At 37.8% G+C, this 12,937-nt stretch overlaps 2 protein-coding genes across 5 annotated transcripts in view; one reads left to right on the top strand and one right to left on the bottom strand.

Moving 5' to 3' along the window:
* Positions 1 to 12,937, top strand: part of LOC136262734 (uncharacterized protein KIAA1143 homolog) — a 58,299-nt gene that overhangs the window by 11,752 nt on the left and 33,610 nt on the right. Inside the window, exons 2-3 of one of the 4 annotated variants that reach the window (XM_066057116.1) lie at positions 10,610 to 10,688; positions 10,908 to 11,237. The exons of 1 other annotated variant lie outside the window; for it this stretch is intronic. In XM_066057116.1, coding sequence (XP_065913188.1) covers positions 10,610 to 10,688; positions 10,908 to 11,113 — 285 coding nt within the window. In that variant the 3' untranslated portion in view covers positions 11,114 to 11,237. Of the gene's footprint in view, positions 1 to 10,609; positions 10,689 to 10,907; positions 11,238 to 12,937 lie in introns of those variants that run through there. 2 more of the 4 variants (XM_066057118.1, XM_066057117.1) reach the window with 2 other exon arrangements.
* On the bottom strand, positions 5,689 to 7,033 carry LOC136262731 (uncharacterized). The gene is made up of 4 exons (XM_066057112.1): positions 6,846 to 7,033; positions 6,476 to 6,760; positions 6,105 to 6,419; positions 5,689 to 6,053 (listed from the first exon to the last, which is right to left on the bottom strand). Exons 1-4 carry the CDS (start codon positions 6,907 to 6,909, stop codon positions 5,932 to 5,934), a joined length of 786 nt encoding a protein of 261 aa, XP_065913184.1. The 5' UTR covers positions 6,910 to 7,033; the 3' UTR covers positions 5,689 to 5,931.

Below are 12,937 nucleotides of genomic sequence, written 5' to 3'. Positions count from 1 at the left end.
TAGGCTTCAATACATTTTAAAGGACACCGGATATCGTGCAATCACAATTATTAACCACCACATTCCTTAGCCCTTGTGTGAAAATGGGCTATTATCACCTGACGTTTTTAAATCCTCGAAGACGCCTATTACGAGTGTCTAACTATTACCAAGACACAAAGTCCAAGATCATTAATTTGACTATGCAACTCTTAAAAATCATGCACAATTCATGAGAAATCCATTATCAAATCCAGTATCAGCAGAGAAAATTATGCATGCAATTGCTCCATTTTCATTTGTGACATGACCATGGACTTTCGGTCTTGGCACGGTAAGATAGTATATTATCCTTTTGTACAACCCTGCAGTTGTCATTTTAACTTTTAAGCACTGACTGATTAATTGATTGATACTTTATTACATTATGAATACACCTTAGCTATAGACCTAACAATGAGGTGATCTTATTAGAAGCAGTCTTATTATACAGGTGGTCTTATTACAGAGGTGGTCTTTGTTAAGAGGTACCTATTAATATGAAATTTTGACCAATTTTAGTTTTTCAGTTTCAGTTTTCAATTTCAGCTGTTTCCAATCTCCCAGCCAGTCTTGTTCTTCACTTGAAACTGACTGATTTGATTGCAAGGAGGGTTAAGAGGGTTTTTGAATTCCAGTTGTCTATATTCACCACACCTATTACTACCACCTGTAATGTGACTACCTGCATGCCAAAGATGGGATATTTTCAGTATCTCTAGAAGCTTAAAACACTCTCACCATTGTTATTATGGCTTTACAGTGCATTAAGCAGGAATGAATGATAAGTTATGTAACACTGAGGAGACTCACAAGAACAAGTAGCAGGGACAGATCAATTAAGCTTCTGGAAAGAGGGGATGTACCAATGTAGTTCTTTGCAAGAGTATAGGTTCACCAGTGAGTATCAAGTGAAAGGAACATATTGTTTACCTTCATATCATACAGTACGATAGTACTGTATAGTAGGGGCCACAAAGGTTTGGCGTGGAACATGAAAAGACTTCACCCAAAACCCAGCTTCAATTTTCCCTGATGACGATGGAGCAGTATTGGTTAGATAAAACTAAGCCCAAACAACCTTCAGATTGACTCAAAATGCTTTCAACAAGTTGCTAAGGCCACAGGCTTATTTTTTTCACAGTTCAACGTTGCTTCAGCCGAACACGTGCCTTTTGGCATACCGCAGTACGTACAATGCATTCTTCATGGACTTACCAGTGTCCTCCTTTGTGTCCCAAGGTGTCCATTTGGTGGTAGCATGTGATGGCTTCCCTTCGTAACAGAAAATAACACTTATAGTTTTACTGTGATTTAATATCGGGCACTACTCCAGCTTGTTTCAGTACTTTTTATCGATGTGCTACGTATATATGGTCCCTACTCTAGTTTAAAATTCCAAAGATTTTTGTGTACTTGGTATTCATCTGATTATTTTATTTTATGAATGAAAAGCAGCTCTTTCATCAAATAATGCGCTTACTGAATCCTTCCCCATAACCATGACCTATTTTCTAGCTGTGTTTTTGTTTTGCTCAGACGTCATTCTGTATGCAAAACCATAAAAGGTCCCACTATGAAGAGTTAGATTTGTTCACAAGGATTTTTGTTAATCAAATCTGTTATTAAACTCAAAATAAGCTTAACCCATGCACAAAGGCTTGGTCCTAGATGGTTTTTCTAGTTGTGATTAGTATACGTGGGCAGGTCGCTTATACTCACGATATATTCTGCTGCTTTCTGCAATGTGAAGTTGGCCACAAGTTTTGTTTCAATAGCAGCTTATTACCTTCAGTCTTACGTACTTTCATTCTGTACAAACTACTGTATTCTGAGTCTGGTGGTTATGATTATTTTGTGGGTGCCACATTGTCTGTGGGAAGCAATTGCATACATGCTAACCACAACATAGCTGACCACAGCTCTATGGGATTCCTTTAGTGTGATTTACCCAATGGGTGTGGTAAACTTCTAGTGAGCCAATCGGAACCTACTACATGTTAGCTATACTCCCCTAGGATGATAACTATTGGCAAGTGCACAATCACTGACTGATTATCTTAACTTACGCTTATCAGAATTGCCACTGAACAGTTTTTATGACTGGTGATGATGTTGGTTGTATTGATCACTGATCTTGGAGTCCATGGTGTTTGGCTACTTCAGGCCAAGACACTCTTTGATGTTCGCGTGACTGATGTTGATGCCCCTTCTTATGTTCATCATTCTGTTGCTAATGTGCTTACCACTGCTGAAGATGAAAAGAAGAGTATATACAGGGCTGCTGCTAAGGAACATCATGCCTCCTTTTCACCTTTTGCCATCTCTTTGGGGCATGAGGCTGATTTTTGTTTGAATTGTTTCACTGAAGCCATCAGTTAGTTGGGGGAAGAGCTATATTGAGGTATTGGGCTGGATCAGGGCATGACTGTCATTTGCTGTCATCCAAGCTATGCACCTGTTTGAGAGTATCATGGGTAGATCAGAGGTCAGGTACAGGTATTGATGATGGAGTTAGTCTCCCAGCTGATATGCTTGTTGACCTCCAAGTAATTTAAGTAGCGATTATTTGATTATTTTAATTTCAATTTTTTAAAATTACGTTACAAATTTTTTTTTTTAATTACGTTTTTTTTTAAAAATTATGTTACAAGTGATGATCTGTTTTAATTTGCTGTTTATTGTGATCGGTTTGATGTGGAAAAAAAAATTATGATTGGTAAAGTGTCTATATTAATTAATAATAATAATCATAACACTCTGGTTAATCTTTAAATCTGATGAATCTCTGTTACACTAATTTGTCTTGCAAGTTGTATTTCATAAATGGATTTGGAAAAGTACACAAACTAGATATATTAAAATTAAAAGTTGAGGAATAGGGTTTGCTGAAAAACCCCATGAAACAAGAAGGATCGCTGGAGAAGAATGGCTACATGGATTTGGAAAAAGTACACAAACTAGATATATTAAAAGTTGAGGAATAGGGATTGCTGAAAAACACCATGAAACAAGAAGGATCGCTGGAGAAGAATGGCAATGATTGTGGTTACATCTAGTAAACTACTCACAAATTACTTATCTTTACAACTTTTGGTAAAGTTGTGCATAGGGATTTGTGGGTTTACTTGATGTAGTCACAATCATTGATGTAGCCACAATCGTTGTCATTCTAATCCAGTGCTCCTTCTTTTTTCATGGGCAATCCTATTCCTTATTTGATTCTTTAATATGTCTAGTTTACATTTATAATGAAGTAATATGTAACTATAATCTTTTTTTTTTTTTTTTTCTTTTTTTTTTTTGCTCTATTGTGTTATAAGTAGCAAGTAATAAGTATTAATATTTCCTTTGATGTCTGAAGTTATTATGAAACCTGTGGCAGGGTTACTAAATTGTTAGCAACCTGTGATTTCACCAGTGGTTGTTTACTACATTCATCAAACGAAAATCAGCAAAGCCAGAAATAAAATGTCCTTACGGTTAGCTTACTTTCTGGACAATACAAGCATCATTAGCATTCAGGTCTAGGTGTTCAATACACTAATGTCTCACTCCCTTTCTTTACCTACCTACTTTGTTTACGAAGATTTTCTAAATCACTTTAAAATGAGCCAACATTGGTTTCTATGCTATTTCAAAACCCCTTAGGGGATGTGGGCTTGGCTACTCACAATCAATTACCTTGGGCCGGGGTAGACTTGTCCATATCATCCTCAGATCTCTAAATAGCGTAGAAACCTTGTAGGCTTGTTCTAACTAATACAAAGTAACTACCCAACTCCGCCTACACCTGCTGATACCAGTGGATATTTAATCTCTAATTCAGTTTGAAAGGCTGTTCTGGGTATGTCATTCACATAGTTGTAACATGGACATGAGTGATTTGCCTGATATGTATGCCCACGGCCCTCGGGCTTTGGGCATACGTACATATCAGGCAAATCAGGAGTGCCCATGTTACAGCTAATATGTAACACTTCCATTTCAGACTGATAGCCTTGATGCGAATACGAGTGTAGCCACTGGATTCATTTTATATGTATGCCTGAAAGATTCAATTATGGTTAGACACAAGTAACATTGTAGCTACGATGTTATAATAAATGGACAAGTCCTACAGATATCATGGAAATGTTGAGTGGGACAAATTTTGGGGTGTTTTAACCCTTAAATGCGCATGAAACTTTTAAGGAATTAAGCCGTAAATGTGCACGTAGCTTTTAAGGAATACGTGTGTAAACAAAGCAAGCTTATATGGTGAGGCTAGATAGCCTCTCCTAATTCTATTAGCCTAAAACGAGATACGTATCAATAGAAAGCTTATTCATTAGCCTACTTGGGGAAGGCTAAATAACCTTAGCAACAAAGGCTTACTTGTTATAAAGCGAAGTAACGTCTCACTTTATTTATTGCAACAGCACATTCTTCGTCTTGCCTGTCATATTGATTGTGGATTTAATCACATGAGCTGTATATGGCCTGATTCGCCATTGAATGGCGATTCGACTAATACTTGTTTGCAGCGATTCGGACCAACTGGCAAGGAGTTATGGATCATTTTCTAAAGGTATGTAGCACATTTTTGTAGCTCTTTGTTAAGAATTATTTTCACGTTGAGTTTTAGTTCTTATACTTTGGTCGTAGGGTAAACCCCTAGGTATCATTTTAATGCTTATTACATCATGAGTAGAATGGCACAGATTACAAAGCCATACGATGAACGCTTCGAAAGTTACAGCACTTTGTTTACAGCCATGTGTAAAAGCCTATATATAGGCTTATGCATTTTCCAGGGGCATGCGTAATCTGCAAGGCTTATGTGCATTTAAGGGTTAATGCTTTCACATTGTTTAAAGACTAATCACAATGTATACTAAGGACTTAAGGGGTAAGCTTCGTTATAGAGGGGTAAACTTGTGTCGTCTGTAATGTGTGCATGTCCACATTCAAAACTGTAAGTCTGCATTTAAAAACATGCCAAAACGTTTGTGAATGCACTGTAGGACTAGTTCTCACCTTTAAGTAATATTTCCCAACTTGTAGAACGGTAATACTGAAACGCCTTCATTTGTGAGTGCTTCCTGTAGCAGCACTTCAATTTGTGGCAATCATCACTTAAGCATTCCCATAATCGATTTCGGTCTGAGTTTGTATAAAAAAAGTAGAGGGCGGTACCACTACCTCATCCACATCAATACCATGCTTGCTTTGATGAAAGTGGCTTGCTCTTTTAGAAGTGCAACCACTTTCCTGGGATACTTTCAATGTGCACCGGTGTACATTCAGATGTCTCCCTGTAAAGAGGCAAATGTAGCCTATGGAATTCCTTTAATCTAAGGTGTGAAAGTGTTACATTGGGTCTTGTATAGTATGTAATAGAATGTGGTGAGCATTATGATGAATTTCAGCTTTGTCAGCAAATTTTTGTCTTATAGTTTATCAAAGGGAACTGTTATATTTATAAACAGGATGTTGTGAGTCAAATGATTTTGTTCTGTACATGGTTAGCAGGTAGTAAAGTTATTTGCTTGTTTTGCATTTTCATTTTTAGTTTCTCTGAGAGAACCCTATTGTGTATATGTATGTTCCCTAACACAAGTATGTTACAATTTAGAAAAACTTAGCAAGTTGTTTAAAGATATTCATAATATGTGATATGTTAATCTCTTAAGTTACACATACTTAAAAATTTAATTAGTATTTATTAAAATAAAATTTACAATTTGACTATGTACAGTTTTAGTGCCTATTACTGTCTCTGTATCAGTATACATCTCATACACTACAGCATATCCTACTCTAGTACAGTTTATACAGACCTTGCATACACTACCCATTAATATCCTACATACCTGTATATAAAATACGTACTATAATAAGGTTAGTGATTCTGTTGATTATTATTTGTTTCTATGAACTGAAACTAAACACGATGATCACAAGAATAAATATCATCAAGAAGTTGATGTTGTTTGTGCTGCCTCTTCCTGGTAAAGGGGTTGTTGGTTCAGGAGTGTTGTCTGGATCAGTGCCTATAAAATAGACAGTGAAATAATACGACAAGTTGCTTAGTTGCTACATACTTAATGCTCCTTCAGTAAGACTTAGTTCTGTAACATTTAGTTTTGATGATTGTTGAGTCCGACAATTTCTACACCTCACAGAACAGTAGACGGTGGCATTATGACACTTTGTTGTTACATGTGGTATAGTGAGTACTACTTGTCCTGTGTACATACTAACATTAGTATAGCTTGTAGTATATGGACAGTCAGTTGAGGGAATGTTCAACTTTGCCTGTACGACAGGTGTTGGGTTTCCTGTAGCAGTGCATGTTCCAATATAGTTCGTATGTTTAGTAGTCGGAGGGAAGTTCATCTCTATTGTGGGTGGCATTACTGTAATAGAACCAATAGTATACTAATAGTTGTTAGGTATATACTGTTCCACCCACCTTGTATTGTCAAATAACAATATGTTGAGTTTGCACTACCATCCCTACATCTTTTCTGACATCTGTGGTTCCCACCATCTGTAACACTGTGTATTTTTCCAGTGTATTGATAAGACCATCCTTTCTGTATTTCATCATAGTTATTTGTTCCCTGGCTATTTCTCTCAAATACAAATTCGTGTTCTCCAGAGCAGTCTACATCTGGGTTGCACAGAAAACTTACTGTATCATTGTGCTGCTTGCATAATGGTTGTCTCGTGTTAGGTTGTGATGAACAAATAGTGCCTATAGATATACGTATATTTCTTGTATTACATATTAAACATGTGCGTGACCATATATGTACAATATACATTTGCTGCATCCTTACCGTATGTTTCACAGTTGGCATCAGTATAAATCAGTAGGTTAGATAAAATTATTACAAAGAACATATTGTACTAGTTCATATACACTTCAACTAAAATCTTCTGTGATACCTATACTATTAGGGGATACTGTGTTACTAATAAAGCCAATCAACTTGTACTAGTGAGATTGAACACTGCATAGGAGTTAAAAGTTTCTGTGATATTATAGTATCTGGAGGGTTTATAGGGGATTATTTTGGGTATTACCTAAGTTAATTTGTGTAAACCAATATCCTTTTATTTTTAATAATTAAAAACCAAATGTTAATACCACACATATATCATGTCACACCACATATATCATGTTACTCAATACACATTACTCCTACATCACTCTGTATCACTCCAACATCACCCACATTGCATGGTTATACAGTACAGTAGTACTGTATATTAGGGATCATGGAGATTTAGGTTTTCCTAGCCAAAAAAATTCACCCAAAAACCGGCTTCACAACTCCATCCTGGCACCTTGGCAGTATTGGATAGGTATAACCAAGCCCAAAAGTGTCTTCAGTATGATCCTAAAGGCTTTCAATAAATTGTTACGAAATTTAAAAAACAATTTATTCAATGGGATTTTCTACTGCCTGCTTGCCTGCCTGCCTGCCTGCCTGCCTGCCTGCCTGCCTGCCTGCCTGCCTGCCTGCCTGCCTGCCTGCCTGCCTGCCTGCCTGCCTGCCTGCCTGCCTGCCTGCCTGCCTGCCTGCCTGCCTGCCTGCCTGCCTGCCTGCCTGCCTGCCTGCCTGCCTGCCTGCCTGCCTGCCTGCCTGCCTGCCTGCCTGCCTGCCTGCCTGCCTGCCTGCCTGCCTGCCTTCAGGCAAGCGTAACTTGATAACGACTAAGGCAATGGGCTTGATTTTTTCACTGTTCGACATCGCTTCGTCCCAAGGCATGCCTTTTGGCATACCACAGTATGTACAATGCATGCATCATGGACTTACTTCTTTGTCCTCCTTTGTGTCCCATTTCTTTTTGCTGACAGCCCAAGGTGTCGATTTATGGTAGCATGATGCACGGCTTATTTGGCACTCCATGATACATACTTTATTTCATAATAAATCCATAGATAATATATAGTGACATCTACAACAAAACCAACCTAAAGTACATGCATACGTAAGTAGCTAAATCAAGGACATTTTGTCATCTGTTAACTACATCATAAATATATACAATGATTTATAAGTAGTAGTTACTGAATGTACAATATTTGACACAGTGTGTGTGTAAATGGGAATCATCCGTTTTTCCGTGGTGACTGGATTGATTGCAGATATGATTCTAACACTGTTCTTCATTTGTAATGCTGTACAACGGGCTGAACATCTCACTGAACATAGCTGAAAGCGAAGCGTAATGGCCGCTGCACTTTCGAGGCAGTAATTAATAGTTTGGGGCACGTGAACTGTTATGTTTTCTGGATTGTTGCAGAGGCACTTCTTCTAATATTTTTTGTCTATAGTGCTGTGTAACGGGCTGAACATAGCTGAAAGCGAATCGTAATGGCCACTGCACTTTCGACGTAGTATTTAATAGGTGGGGGGCGCATTCAGATGAAACATTAATTCTGGCGCCATCCTTTCTTTTGATGCAGTATGCATGGGTTTACCAGTCATAATAGAAGTAAACAAACAAGTTTAAGGAAAAATTAGGAATTTTAAGTTCGATTAGGTATCATAGACTGAATTAGGGATTAAATGTTCACTAGTATATCTGCAGGTATAGGCGACCTCCCTTTCCTTACTTTTTTTTCTATGATCCCTAATCGAACTTGGACTACAACAAATTTGATACTGAAATTTGATTGGCTGAAAACGTGGTCTCTAAATCTCGTAGAGCCTGAAGTAGTGATGTCACGATATGAATCATGGTCATGTCCAATAGAGACCACGCTCTGAGGCGATACGAAGCATGATAATTACACACCTGTAACATTGGCAATGCGTGGGCGTTTAAATGGCTAGTAACAGCCGTACTGAATTAGAGGGAGGTGTAATGGGCTTGTTTGTACTAATCAACACTACATTACTTGCTTACAAAGCTGCTGTCGAGGCACAACAACAGCAACAATGAGTTGTAGTCCAGTCGCTGAGCCCAGTACTTCGATACATAGCACGCGCCTGTAACATTGGCAACGCATGGGCGTTTAAACGGGTAGCAACAGCCACGCTGAGGTCCCGCCATGTAGCTCGCCATGTAGGGAGGTCTAGAGGGCTTGTTTCTAGTAATTAGCCATACATTTCTCGTTTACAAGCAGCTGTCAACTCAAGGTACAATAACGAGTTGTAGTCTAAATAAGTTAGACGTCAAGAACCACTGGGTTCTACGTGATTTAGAAAACTCGAAGGCCCTGGGCTGTAGCGCCCGAGCGCAGCGAGGACGCTACTAAGGGCCTGAGGGTTTTCTAAATCACGTAGAACCCTGGTTCTTGACGTCTAACTATTATTTAAAATTCCTAATTTTTCCTTAAACTTGTTATGTATGTTTGTGATATGACCATAGTGTAGAAATTCCTAATTTTTCCTTAAACTTGTTATGTATGTTGTAATACCATAGTGTAGAGAGTCACTGAGAATTACATAAGTAAACAAGGTGGTATTTAAAATAGTACCCAGTGGTTACTAGATATCCTTAGTGGTTACAGCTTAATCAGGATTCTTGTAGTCGCTGTGATTAAGTTATAGTTAAACCCCACCACAAGTAGGATATCAGTTATCAACCCGAGACCGAGGTGTTGAATACTAGATATCCTACAACTGCAGGTGGGTTTTAAGTGGCTTCTATCCCACACTATGAAGCAGTCAAGTTCACAAACAACGTGTCAATAAGGCTAGACAAGCATACCAGTTGTGTAAGGCTTCAAGATTTGCTATACCTGTTCTACCTCATCCCAAGCCGCCCACGCACTCAATCACACGACCTTCGAGTGCATGGGCAGATGGAAACAAGACTATAGTTGTACAATGTGTATGGCTTCAATTTTAGGTTAACTTATAGTTTTATAATGTAAGGCTTTGATTACACTTCTTTCAATTGAATGTGTTAATATAATTATGTTGTCTTCCATATAAGTACTGGGGTTTATCTACCATATACTCCCAGTTTTTTTTTTACTTTGATGTGCGATATAAACATGGCTATAATCATGTAAAGACACAATGTTATGTAATTAGTAACAGTTGTGATACCCCAACTGTGCTCATCACCCACATGACAGCATAGGCAAACATAAAAGACAGGCTATTGTGCTTTGTCTTTGGTATTGTTTTATTATTTATGATATAAGCTAGCCTACTCACTGACAGTTTGTTGATCTGTACAACACAATGGCATACCACATGTATCCTGTTTCATATTTGAAATTGTACCTGTTGTTACCATACATATTTCTGCATACTCTTCTTATTGAAAGAAGTGTCAGCCTTTAAAGGAAGGCCAAGTCTCATCCCCAGCTGCCCGTGTGCTTAATCGCGTGAAGGTTTCCTGGAGACACTAGTCAAACTTTTTGGCCCAGGAAGTGTGCACTAATAAATTATGTACGTAAATAACTTGCTCTTAGCCATTGTTTATTGTCAAATTTTAAGGTTTTTGTATATAGATTATTAATTGGCATTTATTAGTCATGCCAGCAAGATTCCAAAGAAACACTCTTTAAGCAGCTGGAAAATTTATTTGATTTTAAGCATAAATGAGCATGAGAAGGATGTTTATAATTGTACAGGTGTACCACTACTTACTTCACTGGGGCCAAGAATGTGGACCAATGTCACCAAACTATCTTCACATGATTGAACAGTTGGGTATGAGACTTTAAAATGCTACCCTAATACTATAAGCTATAGGCATAGAAGAGCTTGTTCTAAGCCAGTATAAGACCCAGCAGTTTTCTTACATATGATTGTATAATATACATGATTAGCAAACCTTTGTAGGTTGCGACGTTCATTTCTGCCATATACATGTACCTTTCCACTATGGTTGTGTGATATTTATGTCATTATAATTTGTATTGTTAATAGATGAAGAGGAGCCTGCAGATGGAAAGATAGTATTTAAAAAGCCAGAGAAGAAGAGAAAAACAGAAGACTCTAGTGGTGGTGGGATGGATGCATCTACTAAACGAACTAAATCAGATAAACCCGTTAGGAGAAATAGTACCAGTAAGAAAGTAAAGAACACAAACTTGTTATCATTTGATGAAGAAAATGATGAAACATTTGATTAGTTGTGGTATATGTACTTTACGTCGACCTTTTTACATCACCCTTGCACACATGACATGCTATTGTTATAACATGGTTACTGTGTACTTCTGCATGCAACATGAAAAGCAGGAGAGTTGTATTGTATTCTTGGGAAACTGGCAAGGGAGGTTCATAGCACAATAGTGTATGATGGTTTAACTTTTGAATTTGTTATACTCATGATTAGGGCTCTGTGGTATTGTCAAACTTAGTCTTAAGTTGTTCACTAAACTGTTCATCAGCACATTCTTGGTTAGATTCGGTGGACCAATGCCTTCAACTTTGCTGCATTGATGACCACACCTCACACAGACAACACTTGTGAACAATTATTTTCTCAAATACACTTCCTCAATTGTCTTTCAGTCCCCCTACTATGCGAATTGTCAATCACGAGTAGTTACTACCTGTATCCAGTATTACGGTCGCACCATGTACCAATAGTTCAGTTCAGCATGTTCTACTATATGTAGCCTGCCAGCAGGAGAGTTAAGAAAAATTTTGGAAGTACCTGTACTTTGACCTCGCATACATAAAACCAAGAGTAAATAATGGAAGATTATTTACTCTTGATAAAACACTGTATGGTTTATTTCTGTACTGCACGAGCATGGTGCTTTTACAGGTTTAATGTATATCAAAAAGAAAGTAACAATAATTATGGTTAGGGATGCGGCGTTTATGCCGGCATAATTTCAGGCATAATAGTAGCCTAGGGCATTCCAGTATCCGAGATTTTTTAATAGAAAATTCTCCGTATATTCCCCAATAGAACCCTGGCACAAAATGACAGCTCGTGTTTAACTTGGGATTGCTCCGTCGTCCGAGCTCCAACGAAGATGAAAATCGCTGTGAGGTTTGTCCACACGCTGATCATCATGAAAATCTTAGTTTTATCGTGCGCGTTACATATAAGTAAGTGTTGTGTTGTTTTGTAATCTTTTCAAGCCTTGTAATCTATGTAGAATACTTGAGAACTTTAAAAAACGTACTGTCGGGTGAAGGATAGTCACTGGTGCTTACTTTAAAGTGCATAGTTACTTCACTGGGGTTAGCAATTTTCAGCTCCAGAGCAATTTTCTGATGGCTGTGTCATCAGCTCAAAAGTATAAACCACTTCAAAGTCGGCATAACAATGCCATAATTGAAACCACAACTCCACCTTAGGTATTGTTGCATCATTGTGGTACCTCCACTTTAGTTGTTTACCTTTATAAGTTGTTAACTTGATGTTTTTACCAACTTGAGATAGCTACTTGCCTTTGGGTATACACCATTGTATTGAGAAGTGTGCAATAGGTGAAGCATATTCGCTCACCACAAAGCATACAAAGATTGCTGAGATTCAATAAGACCTGAAGTTACTCTCATTACATGTACAAACTTGCAGCTAGAAGCAACTGCAGTTTCAAGATAGTTCAGATTGCTAGATGGCTTCCTGATTCAATTGTGCCATTTTTCCCTTTAAAATGTATGGGGAGCCCTGGAGAAAAAATGTACCTTTTTTCAGTTTTTAAGCACTGTGCATGCCAAAGTAGCTAATTCCAACCCAACAAACTATATATTTCTGAGAACGGCAATCAATACTCTATCTATTGAGCATATAAAAAGCCCGTTTTTCCAGAATTTAAAAATCAGGTTGGAATTCCTAATAATAAGTATATGTGGAAATCAGGAATTATGCTAGCATTTTGAGGTGATTAGCTATAAAGCTTTAATAGTAGGAAAATCTGCAGATTGCACGATTCCGTTTAAAAAGATCAAGATACTCTAATAGAGCAGTCAGAAACTCTAATAGAGCAGTC

Source organism: Dysidea avara, chromosome 8 (genome assembly GCF_963678975.1).
Source record: "Dysidea avara chromosome 8, odDysAvar1.4, whole genome shotgun sequence".
NCBI classification, from domain to species: domain Eukaryota; kingdom Metazoa; phylum Porifera; class Demospongiae; order Dictyoceratida; family Dysideidae; genus Dysidea; species Dysidea avara.
Note: the sequence above shows the minus strand (reverse complement) of the source record. Positions and strands in the feature narration are given on the sequence as shown.